The sequence below is a fragment of the Erpetoichthys calabaricus genome, chromosome 3, assembly GCF_900747795.2.
Source record: "Erpetoichthys calabaricus chromosome 3, fErpCal1.3, whole genome shotgun sequence".
In the NCBI taxonomy this organism is placed as follows: Eukaryota; Metazoa; Chordata; class Cladistia; order Polypteriformes; family Polypteridae; genus Erpetoichthys; species Erpetoichthys calabaricus.
The window spans coordinates 202325254-202340680 of NC_041396.2; the positions used below are offsets into that span (position 1 = coordinate 202325254).

The 15427-nt window shown below is 37.0% G+C and overlaps 1 protein-coding gene across 2 annotated transcripts in view; it reads left to right on the forward strand.

The window, feature by feature from the left end:
• Positions 1-2039: 2039 nt before the first annotated feature.
• Positions 2040-15427, forward strand: part of echdc1 (enoyl CoA hydratase domain containing 1) — a 31860-nt gene continuing 18472 nt past the window's right edge. Inside the window, exons 1-3 of one of the 2 annotated variants that reach the window (XM_028797675.2) lie at positions 2040-2129; positions 7313-7539; positions 12658-12800. In XM_028797675.2, the coding sequence (XP_028653508.2) occupies positions 7314-7539; positions 12658-12800 (369 nt within the window). In that variant the 5' untranslated portion in view covers positions 2040-2129; position 7313. Of the gene's footprint in view, positions 2225-7312; positions 7540-12657; positions 12801-15427 lie in introns of both variants that reach the window. The other variant, XM_051924549.1, reaches the window with a different exon arrangement.

Sequence of the window (15427 nt, forward strand, 5' to 3'; positions counted from 1 at the left end):
GAAGACAGTCTGCACGTTAAATTCTCCGGATTACATTAATACTGTATTGAGAGTGTAACGAAATCTGTAAACACATACAGCATTGTATGACTTACAAGTCAGAAACTGCTGAGTTGGTTGTGTTTGTTATTCCATAAAATAAAGCCAGAAACATTAAAGATGTTCAATAAATCTTTGTAAACCGTTCTGTTTGCAGCGTGCGTTTCAAAAGAGCCCCGCGAATTCATTAACATGCTGTGTTTAAATTTAAACTACTCGACAAGTAGACGAGCGTCGCCACCTCCTGCATATAACTGTGTAAGACAGGGGTCACAGGCTGTGTTCACGTAACGTAACAGACCTAAATTACGACTTTCCCAGTGCAGAATTTCACGAGAAAGCCCCTAGAAGGGTTATCTCCCATTAGGGCAATTCGTAAAAAATGAAACATGTTGTGGCGTAATGTTGACCTTTCCCTACAGTTAACAATATTGGAAAAAATAACATCAGCCAGAACTAAAAATGCGGTTTTCGGTTTGTATTCGAAGCGTTAATCGCGCTCAGTTCGTTTAATTTTTATCTCACTTTCTCTTTAATTGAATTTAAATTAAGTTAACAACAAGAACCTCGCATTTCTGCAAAAAATCCACCGCCAGGAAATACAAGTGAATGCAATAAAGTTGGAAAGTAAGAACAACAAATAACTTTGAACGCAGCAAAGTTAATACACAGTAATAGCACTTAAAATGATAAGCAGAAAAGATAGACATAGAATTACTAGACGCCGCATGACCAGCCGCCTCGTACGTCAACGTCGCCGCCATATTGTGAGTGGCACTGCTGTGGAGTGATGTAATTAATAATGTGCTGCTTGGGATTGTACAAATCGCTGTACGCTCCAAACCAGACCCCGGGGGATTACATTTCATAGGTAAGGCTGAACAATTGTTTTGGTTATATTTGGCCATTAGAAAATCCCGTTTTATAATCTTAGCACTCAAGATCACCTTACAATAAAATTAAACATCCATCCATCCATCCATTGTCCAACCCGCTGAATCCGAACACAGGGTCACGGGGATCTGCTGGAGCCAATCCCAGCCAACACAGGGCACAAGGCAGGAACCAATCCCGGGCAGGGTGCCAACCCACCGCAGTAAAATTAAAAAAAGAAAATGACAATCAAAAAGCAATAATTAGCAAACAAACAAAGATAACTGGCAATAAAAGTGCAGAATTCATAATTAGTATGCCAGTTTGAAAAGATAAGTTTTGAGGGCAGTTTTAAAATGTGTTATTGAATCGAGCTGATGTATATGAGAGGGAAGAGAAATTTCGAGTTGAGGAGCACAATGAGAGACGCTCGAGCTCCCATAGCACAGAGTTTTGATGTGTGGTACAGAAAGTCGAGCTGCAGATGAGGAGTGCAAGTCTGTGGGAGATCAATGAGGTTGTGGAGAGCTTTAAATTTTAAGAGCAGTATTTTGTATTGTATTCTGTAGTTAACAGGGAGCCAGTGAAGCTGAGAGACAATATGTGTAATATGTTCAGTGGATTTAGAACAACAGGTTATTATCCTGGCAGCAGAATTTTGAAGAAGTTGTAAGCGATGGATAAGTTTTTGTGAGATGCCAGATAGAATAGCATTACAGTAATCTATACGTGAGGTGGCTATGGCATTAACCAAAACTTCAGTACTGTGTTGCATAAGAACAGGACAAAGTCTAGAAATGTTTCGGAGATGGAAGGCAGTCCGAGAAATGTTACTTATATGGGAGGAATTATTTAATAGTAATTATTATTATTTAATAATTACCATTATTAGTGTATAAATGGATATAACTAATTGCATTTAAACGATTCGCCAAAGTTGTTGTATGTAAACGATACTGTTTTAAACGTCTACCTGTATTAGTTTAAAATGGCACTTTTGCCACTCGCAATAGGGCGGACGCGCTGCCGAATCGTGTCGACTGGCAGTGGGCAACACAGTGAACGCAGCGTCTATCTATATATGTCTATGGTAGAAACGACACAACCGGATATGACGCAAAGAGACAGCCAATCGGAACTTTCATCCGAGTAACGTGACTGAAGTGTGTTTTAATTCAGAGGAGTTTGGTTATCTTAGACTTGAATGTCCTCTCGGTGTAAGTAAACACTTAGCTCCTAATTTCCGGGATTTGATTTCGGAGCCGAACAAATTATTGTTCGCTACCCTTTAACTATTTTGCAAGGGTTGATGGTGAATGGTTAACTGCCTGATTATAAAGTGCCAAAGTGTGCAAACGTAGCGATATTTTTTTTTCTTTTTAATATTTGTTAGTTTTTTTTTGCGTAATGAAGTTGCATTCGTAATAGAACTGTCAAAAGTAGGGCATTTAACAAACCCCAGTTTAACGTGACACAAGCGGAACACTCGTTTCATACCTGCGCATTGTTATCAAGTGCCGACATAAAACTCATCTGTTAACAGCTCCGCTATAAAGACACTGTTGCCATTTCTAGAATGGGGGCGGGGTTAGGCTTTTGTTCAGGCTGATTTTAATGTCACGGATTGTACACCTGCATTCGCTAGCCAGGTTTGCCTATACTTGCATTGTTGTGTTCATAAGTCATTTCCGAGGATGAGGTTGTGTATTTAAACGTATAAGGAGCTGCGAATAAGTAGCCAACTTCAGTCTCGTATGATAAAGAGTAGGCCGTAGGTGTTTTAGCAAAAAATGACTAGAAAGACTTGAAATAGCACATGCCACATCAACCAACCCCAGGGGTTCACCCCCATGGGATTCAAGAAGTCAAAGTAATTTTATATCACAAAAGATCGAAACAATCGGAATCAGTATCATAGGCATTTGGAGTGTCGTTTTATGCAATTTCGAGTTTGCTGACCACGAATCTGATAATATTTCTCATATTTGATTCTGGACCTGTGGTCAGAATCAAATTGGACTATTTCAAGATCACTGATTGCCAATATGATGTTATTTTTGATCCTTTGTTTGGCATCTAACCCTTCATGGACCTCAAATCAGGGGGTGAAAAATGAAATTTGTAAAAACCATATTGAAATTGATGCAAACACTTAATTTTTAAAATTTTAGAAGCAACAATTCTTTTTTATTATGTAGCTCTACCTCATGAAGTAAATCATTACATTTCTTTTGTGAATTAAGGTGGCTTGCACTTATTCAGACTTTATTTTCATTTAAGTTATTCAAAGACTTTAAATGTATGTACAATGGCAACAAGCCATAGATTGGTTTCTACTTGCACTTAAGTGACCTTTAGCTAACAACTGTTTTAGTAACCAAAAACAGAAAAAGAACAATGGTGGGCAAAATCTCGGTCAAATGAGAAATTCTAATACATGCTGATGTATAGTACTAGGGTGTTGTACCGTGTTAGCCATTATGAATGTAGAGAAAAGCCAAGCAAAATGACACCTTTTATTGGCTAACTAGAAAGATTACAATATGCAAGCTTTCGAGGCAACTCAGGCCCCTTCTTCAGGCAAGATGTAATCATTACATCTTGCCTGAAGAAGGGGCCTGAGTTGCCTCGAAAGCTTGCATATTGTAATCTTTCTAGTTAGCCAATAAAAGGTGTCATTTTGCTTGGCTTTTCTCTACATGCTGATGTATAAAATTCAGATATAACGAATATCATTGAAAGGTTTACAGGCCCTGTTGCATTCTTCTTTAATAAATTCATGTAGGTAATGATAGATAGATAGATAGATAGATAGATAGATACTTTATTAATCCCAAAGGGAAAATCACATACTCCAGCAGCAGCATACTGATACAAAAAACAATATTGAATTAAAGAGTAATAAAAATGCAGGTAAAAACAGACAATAACTTTGAATAATGTTAACGTTTACCCCCCAGGGTGAAATTGAAGAGTCGCATAGTTTGGGGGAGGAAAGATCTTCTCAGTCTGTCAGTGGAGCAGGACAATGACAGCAGTCTGTTCCTGAAGCTGCTCTTCTGTCTGGAGATGACACTGTTTAGTGGATGTAGTGGATTCTCCATAATTGATAGGAGCCTGCCAGATGTCAAGCTGTCCAGCTCCATGCCAACAATAGAGCCTGCCTTCCTCACCAGTTTGTTCAGGCGTGAGGTGTCCTTCTTCTTAATGCTGCCTCCCCAGCACACCACCGCGTAGAAGAGGGCACTCACCACAACCGTCTGATAGAACATCTGCAGCATCTTATTGCAGATGTTGAAGGACGCCAGCCTTCTAAGGAAGTATAACCGGCACTGTCCTTTCTTACACAGAGCGTCAGTATTGGCAGAGTTCATCGTTTTTTTTAGAAAATTAGTTGGAATGAAACTTTAGGGTCCAACAGAACTAAATTTGGGAAACCACCAAAATATAAATTCAAACATAGTAAAATCGAAGTTAATGAAAATAAGTGATGAGTTTGTGCCTTGTCTAGATGTTATTCCTGTCTTATGCCAAATGATTGCTGGGATAGGCTCCTGCTGCCTCACATCCCTCCCTGTGGATCAGTGGTTTAGAAAGATGAATGGATAAAAACGTTTTGGAAGTATTTGTTTTTCTTTATTAAATAAGATTGTATGCACAGATAGGTTCACGGTTAATTGAGTTAAAATTTCTCCTGAAAAAAGTTTCCATTATTATATGAAAGTAAACAGTATTTTATTAAGTAAATGTGTGTTCCTTTCATGTTCATTAAAGATGAGACAATAAAAAATAGTTACTGAAAACTGTAAGTGATGAGAAAGATGGTGTCTCATTTGCCTCAATTTAGTTAAGATTTCACTTGTAAACAAATGTATACTTTTTGTTCAGTCATAACATTCTTAAACCTGCTTGGTTCAGTTTGAAATGATAGGTTTGTTTTATTCTTATTTATTGTAACAAGAACAGGTATAAGAAACAAATTACAGATAATCTGCATTTCAAAACCTATGAGTAAAAAACATTATCAAGCAAGATAAGTCGACTCTTTAAATATGCAAAAGTCCTCTAGTATAAGGGAAATGTACAGTATATGATGCTATGTATCATAGAACAACATGAGAGATGTGGTGGTAATGGATATTGGTCAATTTTCAAAATTTTACAAATGGCTGTTAATAACAAGTGAGTCCTGGTTGTCATTTAATTACTGAGTGGTTACCATTTTGAGTTGTAAATACTAAATTAAAAAATGGCCCCATATTGGTGTTCCACCTATCTATTAAACTATTTGCAGTAGTTCTAGTAAGACCAGCACTGCCAAGTTTCATGACAGTAAGTACCTACAAGCTAAGAACTGTAACTGAATATGTAGAATTTAAGAGTCTCAGATATAGTTCAAGAAACCATTACAGAGAAAATACTGAGATAGCTTTGTCTTTTTCATTTACAAATGTAAAAACATTTGGCTAAATGATGGCATACAATCTTTTTTCTTAGTACAAGGTGCCTTTCCAAGGTGTTAAGGAAAAGAGTTGACAAGTTTATCAGTGTGGCCAGCTATCAGATTTTTATTTTATTTGCTATATAGAACAAACAGAAGCAAATATAAGAGTAGAATATCCCTGTGAATACAAAAAGTATTTTAGAAAAAAGCAAAATCTATCAATACAGTAAAGGTCTTCATCCTGCAATCAGCTGCATGAATAGACATTAGATAGGGCCTTGGTACCCATATAGATTGAATGCTAGTCTGTCAGAGGGCAGAGTCACATATGTAACAACACAAGCAACTTTACAGTTTACACTTCACTGGCAGAGTTGTTTGGATTGTGAAAGAAAAGCAGAGATTTATGTGGGAGAATTTTCACATACAAAAGGACACACTTATCACTTAAAAAATGTAGCCTGCCCTGGAAATACAGTAGTTTTCATGGTTCTATAGTGAACACAAAAATAAAAACCTGAACTCTTTGTGCAGCGATGTGTAATAATTTAAGAGGTGACTACCCAGGTGTTTGAGTGTACCATGTAATAAAGTCCTCAAAACAAACATGCAGTGACAACAGAAAAGTAACATAATTCTGCCCCAAAAATACAAAATGATAATTTACTGAGTAATTAAAACTTACAAAAGTACAGCTTCTGTATATTTTATTAATGTATTGACTTAATGAACTTAAAATATTTTAAATAATTGTTGAGCAATTCTTACCCTGTATCTGGGACAACACATCTCAGTGTTATTTTAAGTGTGCCAGGTGGATTTTTAAAGATGATAGAATGGTGATTTTCATGATGGCTGAAACATTAACCTCAAGGTGTTCAGTTCATGCAAAAAGAGTCATTATACTGAATTATAAGGGCAGGGATTGCCTAGAACTGCACAATATGATATTATCAGAGTGTTTGAGTCACAATATAATAATATTGTATTGTTTTGGAAAAATGTCAGTTTTATCATCATCATAATATTTTTGTGTTGAGAATCATAGAAGCAAAATGCTGAGCTGGGCTGACCAGATCACTCTATCCTTGTACTGTGGGATTTCTAGATCCTCCTAAACCAGTCGGGAGATTTAGTCCCTCTGTGTCCTATGTCTGCTGTGGGTCGTCTTTTAGTGGCCTGTGTCTTCTCCCACTTCCAAGGGAAGCCATTCTGATTGCCACTATCCTAATTACATGCTCAAAAACAATCTCAATTGCCTCTTTTCCATCCAGAGAACAAGTGGTTCTAATTTAAAGTTCTTTTGTACAACTAAGCCCCTCACTCTACATAGAAATTTTTTCCATTTGAGACTGAGATGCTTCTCCTTCTCATTGAAAAGAGAACTGTTTCATTGGTGACAATAAATAAAAAGTTATTCAAATCAACAATAGGAATAGGATGTTTTTGGAAGAGATGCATTAATAAATTTGGATCTGAAGAATGTTAACATAATATGGATTGATTCTGACATTCAGTGCTATCAATTAATTTTATAATATTTAAACTGCAATGCATATTGTTTTACATGAAACTTCATTATGGATCAGCCAATATTTGAAGTGTGTCAGAGTATGTGATATTTTATATGACAGGGCATTTTAATGACAAAATGAACCCAAATTCTACATTTAAAACTCTACAGTGTATTTTTCTGCAATAATGCCAACTTTACCTGTTGCCATTGCTTTTTTTACACAAAAAAATTTAAATTGTTTGGAAAGTTAAGAGTTCATTGCACCATCTGCAGGATTTTAGAAGGAATGCATTTTTGTAATGAAAGTACCAAAATAAATTCAACCTTAACTTTCCTACCATATATAAATGTATATATTATAAATATTACAGATTTCAGACTTCTATGATTTTTCTTCTTTTGTGAAATAAAACAATATCTCTATTTTTTGTTTGGTGTAGGATGGCATTACGTGTTCAGGGACGAAAATGTTTGCGGACTGTGCACAATATGCACTTATTGCAACAGAGAAGAAACAATATTTATTCTGTCTCTGATGGATTTGATGAGGAGGAGATCAGAAAAAAACTTCAGTGTTTTCCAGGAGGATCAATTGACCTCCTCAAGCAGAAGAATGGCGTTGCTGTTCTCACTATAAATAATCCAAGCCGTATGAATGCATTCACAGGTATATTTTTTTTTATTGGAAAGCATTTTGGGACTTTTACCATCTTTTTGCAGTAAAAAATGTATTGTATTTTCTGCAAAATGTTTTCTTTAAAGTGTAAATGAATTTTATATATTTTAGAGAGGTCATCAAATGGGAGATCCATGCATGTAGTAAAGATAAACAATCCTTGTATTACAATGTACAGTGTATATTATTGGTAGTTGCACACTATTTGTTCATCCATCAATTGAAATTGGACAATAAGCTCATAAGGTCTTAAAAATCCTGACCTAGTAGTATATTATTTAGTGGACTGTTATCTGCTGATTTTTTTTTGAGATGTAAAGAAAATGTATTCTTAGGCATTACTACACACTCATAAAAGAGCATTACTACAGAAGTTATTATCATATGAGTACATACAGATCAGTTATACAGGCTTCTGAAGTTGTGTTAAGAAATGCATTCCATTTATTTAAAGAATATTTACAAACATTTTAATAGCTTCACCTAATACCTGGAATAATAAAGGTGTCAGAGCACATAATACAAAAAAGTTATAATAAACGTAGCCTAAAAAATAAGTAGAAAAAACAAAATAATCTTCCTGTCCCAATTGGGCCTTACAATATGGTTATCAAGTGAAGATAACTTGCCTGTGCTAACAAATTTACTATTTTACATGAGTATTCAAACATTTGTTCCTCTTTCCTCCAAAATGGGTACCCCTGTACTGCCTTGACCCTAAATGTGTGATATACTACTTGTAGTAGCCAATCTTTGGATGTTTAATGTTAGTGTTTACTTAATTTGTTTAGAATGTGAGTTTCTCATGACTATATACAGTAGATAATGGACAATTCTTTTTAACTCCTAAAGCTAACTTTAACTTGTAATGGAACTTTCTTAGTGTTCTGTTTCATCTGAACTCCAGTAATAGAATTTTAGTATGTCTTTAGTTAGCCAGAAACATAACTGTTTAATTTGCCTCGTTTTTTTGTTGGAGTGACAAAGGCATGCAGTTTTCTGACCATTAATACAGTGCATCCGGAATGTATTCACAGCGCATCACTTTTTCCACATTTTGTTCTGTTACAGCCTTATTCCAAAATGGATTAAATTCATTTTTTTCCTCAGAATTCTACACACAACACCCCATAATGACAATGTGAAAAAAGTTTATTTGAGGTTATTGCAAATTTATTAAAAATAAAAAAACTGAGAAATCCCATGTACATAAGTATTCACAGCGTTTGCTCAATACTTTCTCGATGCACCTTTGGCAGCAATTACAGCCTCAAATCTTTTTGAATATGATGCCACAAGCTTGGCACACCTATCCTTGGCCAGTTTCGCCCATTCCTCTTTGCAGCACCTCTCAAGCTCCATCAGGTTGGATGGGAAATGTCGGTGCACAGCCAGTTTAAGATCTCTCCAGAGATGTTCAATCGGATTCAAGTCTGGGCTCTGGCTGGGCCACTCAAGGACATTCACAGAGTTGTCCTGAAGCCACTCCTTTGATATCTTGGCTGTGTGCTTAGGGTCGTTGTCCTGCTGAAAGATGAACCGTCACCCCAGTCTGAGGTCATGAGCACTCTGGAGCAGGTTTTCATGCAGGATGTCTCTGTACATTGCTGCAGTCATCTTTCCTTTTATCCTGACTAGTCTCCCAGTTCCTGCTGCTGAAAAACATTCCCACAGCATGATGCTGCCACCACCATGCTTCACTATAGGGATGGTATTAGCCTGGTGATGAGCGGTGCCTGGTTTCCTCCAAACGTGACGCCTGGCATTCACATCAAAGAGTTCAATCTTTGTCTCATCAGACCAGAGAATTTTGTTTCTCATGGTCTGAGAGTCCTTCAGGTGCCTTTTGGCAAACTCCAGGCGGGCTGCCATGTGCATTTTACTAAGAAGTGGCGTCCGTCTGCCCACTCTACCATACAGGCCTAATTGGTAGATTGCTGCAGAGATGGTTGTCCTTCTGGAAGGTTCTCCTCTCACCACAGAGGACCTCTGGAGCTTTGACAGAGTGACCATCGGGTTCTTGGTCACCTCCCTGACTAAGGCACTTCTCCCCCGATCGCTCAGTTTAGATGGCCGGCCAGTTCTAGGAAGAGTCCTGGTGGTTTCGAACTTCTTCCACTTACGGATGATGGAGGCCACTGTGCTCATTGGGACCTTCAAAGCAGCAGAAATGTTTCTGTAACCTTCCCCAGATTTGTGCCTTAAGACAATCCTGTCTCGGAGGTCTACAGACAATTCCTTTGACTTCATGCTTAGTTTGTGCTCTGACATGAACTGTCAACTGTGGGACCTTATATAGACAGGTGTGTGCCTTTCCAAATCATGTCCAATCAACTGAATTTACCACAGGTGGACTCCAATTAAGCTGCAGAAACATCTCAAGGATGATCAGGGGAAACAGGATGCACCTGAGCTCAATTTTGAGCTTCATGGCAAAGGCTGTGAATACTTATGTACATGTGCTTTCTCAATTTTTTTTATTTTTAATAAATTTGCAAAAATATCAAACTTTTTTCACGTTGTCATTATGGGGTGTTGTGTGTAGAATTCTGAGGAAAAAAATGAAATTAATCCATTTTGGAATAAGGCTGTAACATAACAAAATGTGGAAAAAGTGATGCGCTGTGAATACTTTCCGGATGCACTGTATATCAACTCCATAAGTTTGAGGTATGAAAATAAGACTGTGTTTCTCTTATAAGTTCTCTGTATAATATACAATGAAATATAAGATATACAAGCCTTAAACAGAAACGTCTTATATGAGAACTTTTATTTTGTATTAACAGTTTTTCTCTTTATTTTTTGTGTAAAATGTTTTGCTTTGAGTTTTTATTTAAACTTGTAAAATGAAGACTCTTGAACTGTGGAATTATTTGCATATGTGTCAACGAGTATACTCTGTGTCTGAACCCCATTAGAAAGCAGAAGCTGTGGAAGTTTTGGAATCCTGACAAATGCAGCTACACTACTTACAAAAGATGGATATTAATATCCCATTATGGAGTCACTTTCAAGGACACCTAGAATAATTATAGGGTCAGCTAACCTTAAATCTCTCATGGTTGCTAGAAAATGATGTATTCTGGTAATAGCCAGTGATCCTGACTCTGATCCTTACTTAAAGATCTAGATGCCATGTACACCATAATATATTCATATATGCACATACCAGTTCCAGCTCACTTTATACAGGGTTTGCGGTGCTCTTTCTGGTCTCAGCATGTCTGCTGTCCAACTAATTACTTGGTCGAAATGGGTCTTGCTGCTCATTTTTCACTTTTTTCTTGGAAACAGCTCTTCAGTCCTAGTCTGTTTTATCCTCTTGTCATGAGCACTGCAAGATTGGTGTGCCATAGTCCACCCCTTTTCATTTTTTTATAAACATACAGCAAATGTTGAAGGTTTGCATATGCACCATTTTTATGTTGGTAGGACTCAAAAGAAGAGGGTTTGGAGGCAGGGCCTGGATGATAGTGTGTGTCTTCTGATTGGTTTAGGTGTTACTGGCTATCTGAAGTAAACAACAGTTAAGCCTCTCTGCAACTCTAAACTTGTTTTTCCCTATGTAATTTATATTAGGCCCCCCAATGTATTGACTACCCTCATTGATATGACTATTGATTGTCAATCAATTAAAAGGAATATTCATGCAGCTACTCACACTCATTCACAGTCATTTGTATGTCTATGGTATCAGGAGTAAAAATGGAATAGCTAGAAAAGCCCATACAGACAGAGAAAATGTACAAATTCTGTATAGGTAGTGAGAGCTTCCTGAATTCGAACTATCATTTCTGTAACTCTGGGGCAGGAGCGCTGACTACTGTCCAGTCACGCTGCCCACATAATCAGTTTGTTAGTCTCTTTAATATCTAAAGTTATTATTTCAATCCACTTTTATATAGTATGTACATTACTGTGTAATTATTGTATTATTAATTGAATCATTCATAAAATGTTATTCTTATTATATGTATGGAAATTAAATAATTGTAATACAAAATTTTGGTTTTCACATTTTGCATAAATGCTGGTGATAAGGTCACATGCAGCTTCTGTTTTAAATTGTATCCTTACAGTTTTTTTGATGTGTTTACATGAAATAATGCATGCATCCTTTTAGGTTTTGTTGTTTATTTTATTGAAAACATCTGAATAATAGGTTATTCGTCTTAGCTTACAGCCAGGGTTTGTTCCCTTGCCTATGTTTATCGTCCTTTTTGTGCTGCCTTTGTTTATATTAATGTATTATTTGTCATATGTCTCTTGTAATTATGTTTTTGTTTATATTGTTTTGTTTATTTATTATTTAGTATATATTGATTTTGTATGTTTCTTGTGTTCCTTGTGTTTTGTGGGTGGAACCCCAAGAGATGGGGCCATCCTAATGTCTCTGTGTCCTTGAAACTTTTGCTTCTGTTCTTGGATTTTGATACTGGATTGTGGATTAAGATTTGTTGCTGTGGGTTGCCTTGTTATGCAGACCCTTTTTGCCTTTGCATTTTTGCTTGTTTTTTCACTTTTGTTTATGTAAGTAAATTTTTCTTTAATACCTTTCTTTGTATCCTTGATTCTCAGGCTAACAGTTTTTATCATTTTCCTTTCCTTTCATAGGCATGTCAGTATTATGGAAAATTTAAAGTTATTAAAAACTTTTGTCAAAGTCAAAATGCCATTTAGGCCTACAGTATGTAGGCTGAAGCTAGCCAGTAGAGTACTGATGGCAAGTCTGCCTTAGGTGATGCTTTTTCTGGTCTGGCTAGGGAGCTCCCTTGCCTATTTTTTTGGTCTTTTAGAGGCCCTTACACAGTTTTGCCATTTTGTGTGCTATTCATCATAACAGTTAACATTTTTCAGGATTCCTCTTTTACTTTAATTTATTTTACGTATCCTTAAGAGTGAATTTCATTATTTTTATATCACTTACCAGCACTTCATTCAGTTAACTTCACCTTCAGTTTATGGTGCACCAAGGAAATTTCTTGATCATGTCTGTTGACTTTGGAGGCTTACGATGAGTCTTACAATGAGTCTCAGAAACAAAATAAGATTAAGTTTATTTTATGTTTTGTTTATCTTTCTACTACTTGTGATCTGTTTTTGCAGGAACAATGATGACAGAACTTAAGGACAGGGTGACTGAACTGAAGGGATGGACTGATGGAAAAGGTCTTATTGTCCATGGAGCTGGCAATACATTTTGTTCTGGTTCAGATTTAAATGCGGTCAGAGCAATTTCAAACCCTCATGTAAGTTATAGTTAATATAAAACATGCGTATATGCATGTGTATAAATCCATCCATCCATTTTCCAACCCGCTGAATCCGAACACAGGGTCACGGGGGTCTGCTGGAGCCAATCCCAGCCAACATAGGGCACAAACCAATCCCGGGCAGGGTGCCAACCCACCGCAATGTGTATAAATACATTTGTCAAAAGTCTGGACACAGCTGCTGATATCAGGGCTGTTGGATTGAATGTCACTATTCGAATATAATTCTGGTGTAGTTTTAAAGAACAATTGTTTGTTTTACCTCACTCCAATTTTGACATTATGTAACTACCCACTTGCTGTATGGTTCTGCAGCGTTCAACAGATCTGCTTTTACAGTCACAGTGATCAGCCAATTAACTTGTATCTTCATTAGTAAAATACACTGCATTTGAGCAATCAGAAGCGATTTTATCTGAGGGTCATATGTGCATTACAGGCTTTGCCAAATACTCCTCGTTCTGTTGTTTCTATGATCACGTCAGTTTGTGCACGCAGAGAATCCTATTTTTATGAAAGGTTGTTTTTAAATGTCTCATTCATTTCTTTATCATGTGTGTCTTTTAAGCACCAACTTAACCAGCCTGTCCTCAAAATTCACCAGTGTGGATACACAGTGCTGCATCCGCATCACCACAGTTAGAAAAAGTCTTTGAGCAGTGCACAGTGGAAACACAGCACATCATTGTGTCTGACGTCATTTTCACTGTGTAGCTCTTGTGCTCGGACATGTCAAGTATAAACTAGCTTTAAATCCTTCTTGAGAGGAATTTCGTCTTTGGACTATCCAGCATATTTATTTAAAAATATACAGTATGTTACAGGCCAAACCCGATTTTCAGACAAGCTAGTTTAGACTAGGCCAGCGTTTCTCAACCTTTAAGTATTTGCGACCTGAGTTTTCATAACAGTTTTAATCGCGCCCCCCTAACGTTTTTTGAAACCCTAATAAAATTTATTCCTATAATTTTTGCTGCTGATACTCCGCTACAAGTTTAAAATTTCCCTACGAACAGCAAAATTACGCCACATATGGCAACATTTGCGCCCCCTTTTTTGTTAGGGGGGCGCGCCTCACAATTTGAGAACCGCTGGACTAGGCCAAGCCAGCTTTTCCAAAGCATGATAGAATGAATCAGTTTGGCCTAGGAAAGTGTGGTTGCAGGTCAAACTAGTTTAGACTAGGACAAATCAGTTTGTTTTGGGAGCAATACATTGATTTCAGGATAATCTATCTCAGACTAGGTTCATTCTGTCCACTTCTTCAGCAAACTGTTCTAGTCTAAACTGTACATGTTTGAAGAGCGGGGGCTGGTGGTTCCATTTGGAGTTCCAATCACATTTATTGACAACAGAGAATAAGATGCTTGAAAAATACCATTTACTTTTTTTTTCATTCTCCCAGCCTGCATACACACATGGCTCCCTGCTCTGCTGCACATTTACACACACACACACACACACACACACACACACACTGTATATATATTTTTTTTATTGTAAAGAATAATTTGGGCCCCTGTGCTTGGCGCACTTGAAAACTACCTTTTACTTCTGTTATGGAAATTAATGAAATGCTGGTGCCATGCCATTTTAATAGTTGGGGTTTTTCTGTACTTTTTCATTTCCAGTATACCGTGCAACCCTATATTGTACACTCCTGGCATTCTCTCAGTCGTCTTCATGAGTCACCTGGGTTGCTTTTCCAACAGTCTTGAAGGACATCCCATGCTGCTGTGCATTTTTTCTTATTGTTTTCATTCACTTTCCATTCCATCTTATCCCAAACCATCTCTACTGGGTTTAGATTGAATGACTCTGCAAGCCAAGTCTTCAGCTACAGTACTCCATCCCTTTCCTACTTTGCCTTGAAGTGTGTTTTGGGTCATTGTCCTGTTGCAAAACAAAAATAACATGTCAAATAAATGCAAAACATATGGAATGGGGTGATGATACAGAATACTGTAGTAGCCATATTAGTAGCCATGCTGGTGTGCCATCCATTCTGAATAATTCAGTGACAGTGTCATCAGCAAAGCATCTCCATGTCAGTGGGAACTACTTATGCAGGCATCAACCATTCACATTGTCTATGACTCACAAAGACAAACTGGTTAGAACCAAACATCTCAAATTTGAACTCAGTCAGACCACAGGGCAGATTTCTACTGGTCTGATGTTTACTGATTGTGTTTCTTGAACCAAGCAATCCTTGAAGAAACTTTCAAAGTTCTTAACATTTTCTAGATTGACAGACCTCTATTTCTTAAAGTAATGATGAAATGTTGCTATTCTTTACTAATGTTTTTTTGGCTGCTCTCTGCCAATTGAGTTCTCTATGTTATTTATTTATTTTTTTTAAATCAGACATGATGGTCCTTCTCATCGATCATTATGTTTTCCACACAGACTGGTGTCTGTTTAGTTGTTTGCCTTTCTATTTTCACTGAGGAAAGTCCAGGCACACATTTAGTACTTCCAACAAATGATTCCGCCCCCCTTAACAATATTCTTTTGACCACAGCTTTTACACTATACTATACTATACGTGTATGTGTATTTATATAGATTAATACATACTGTTGAATTTTGACTTGTTACCG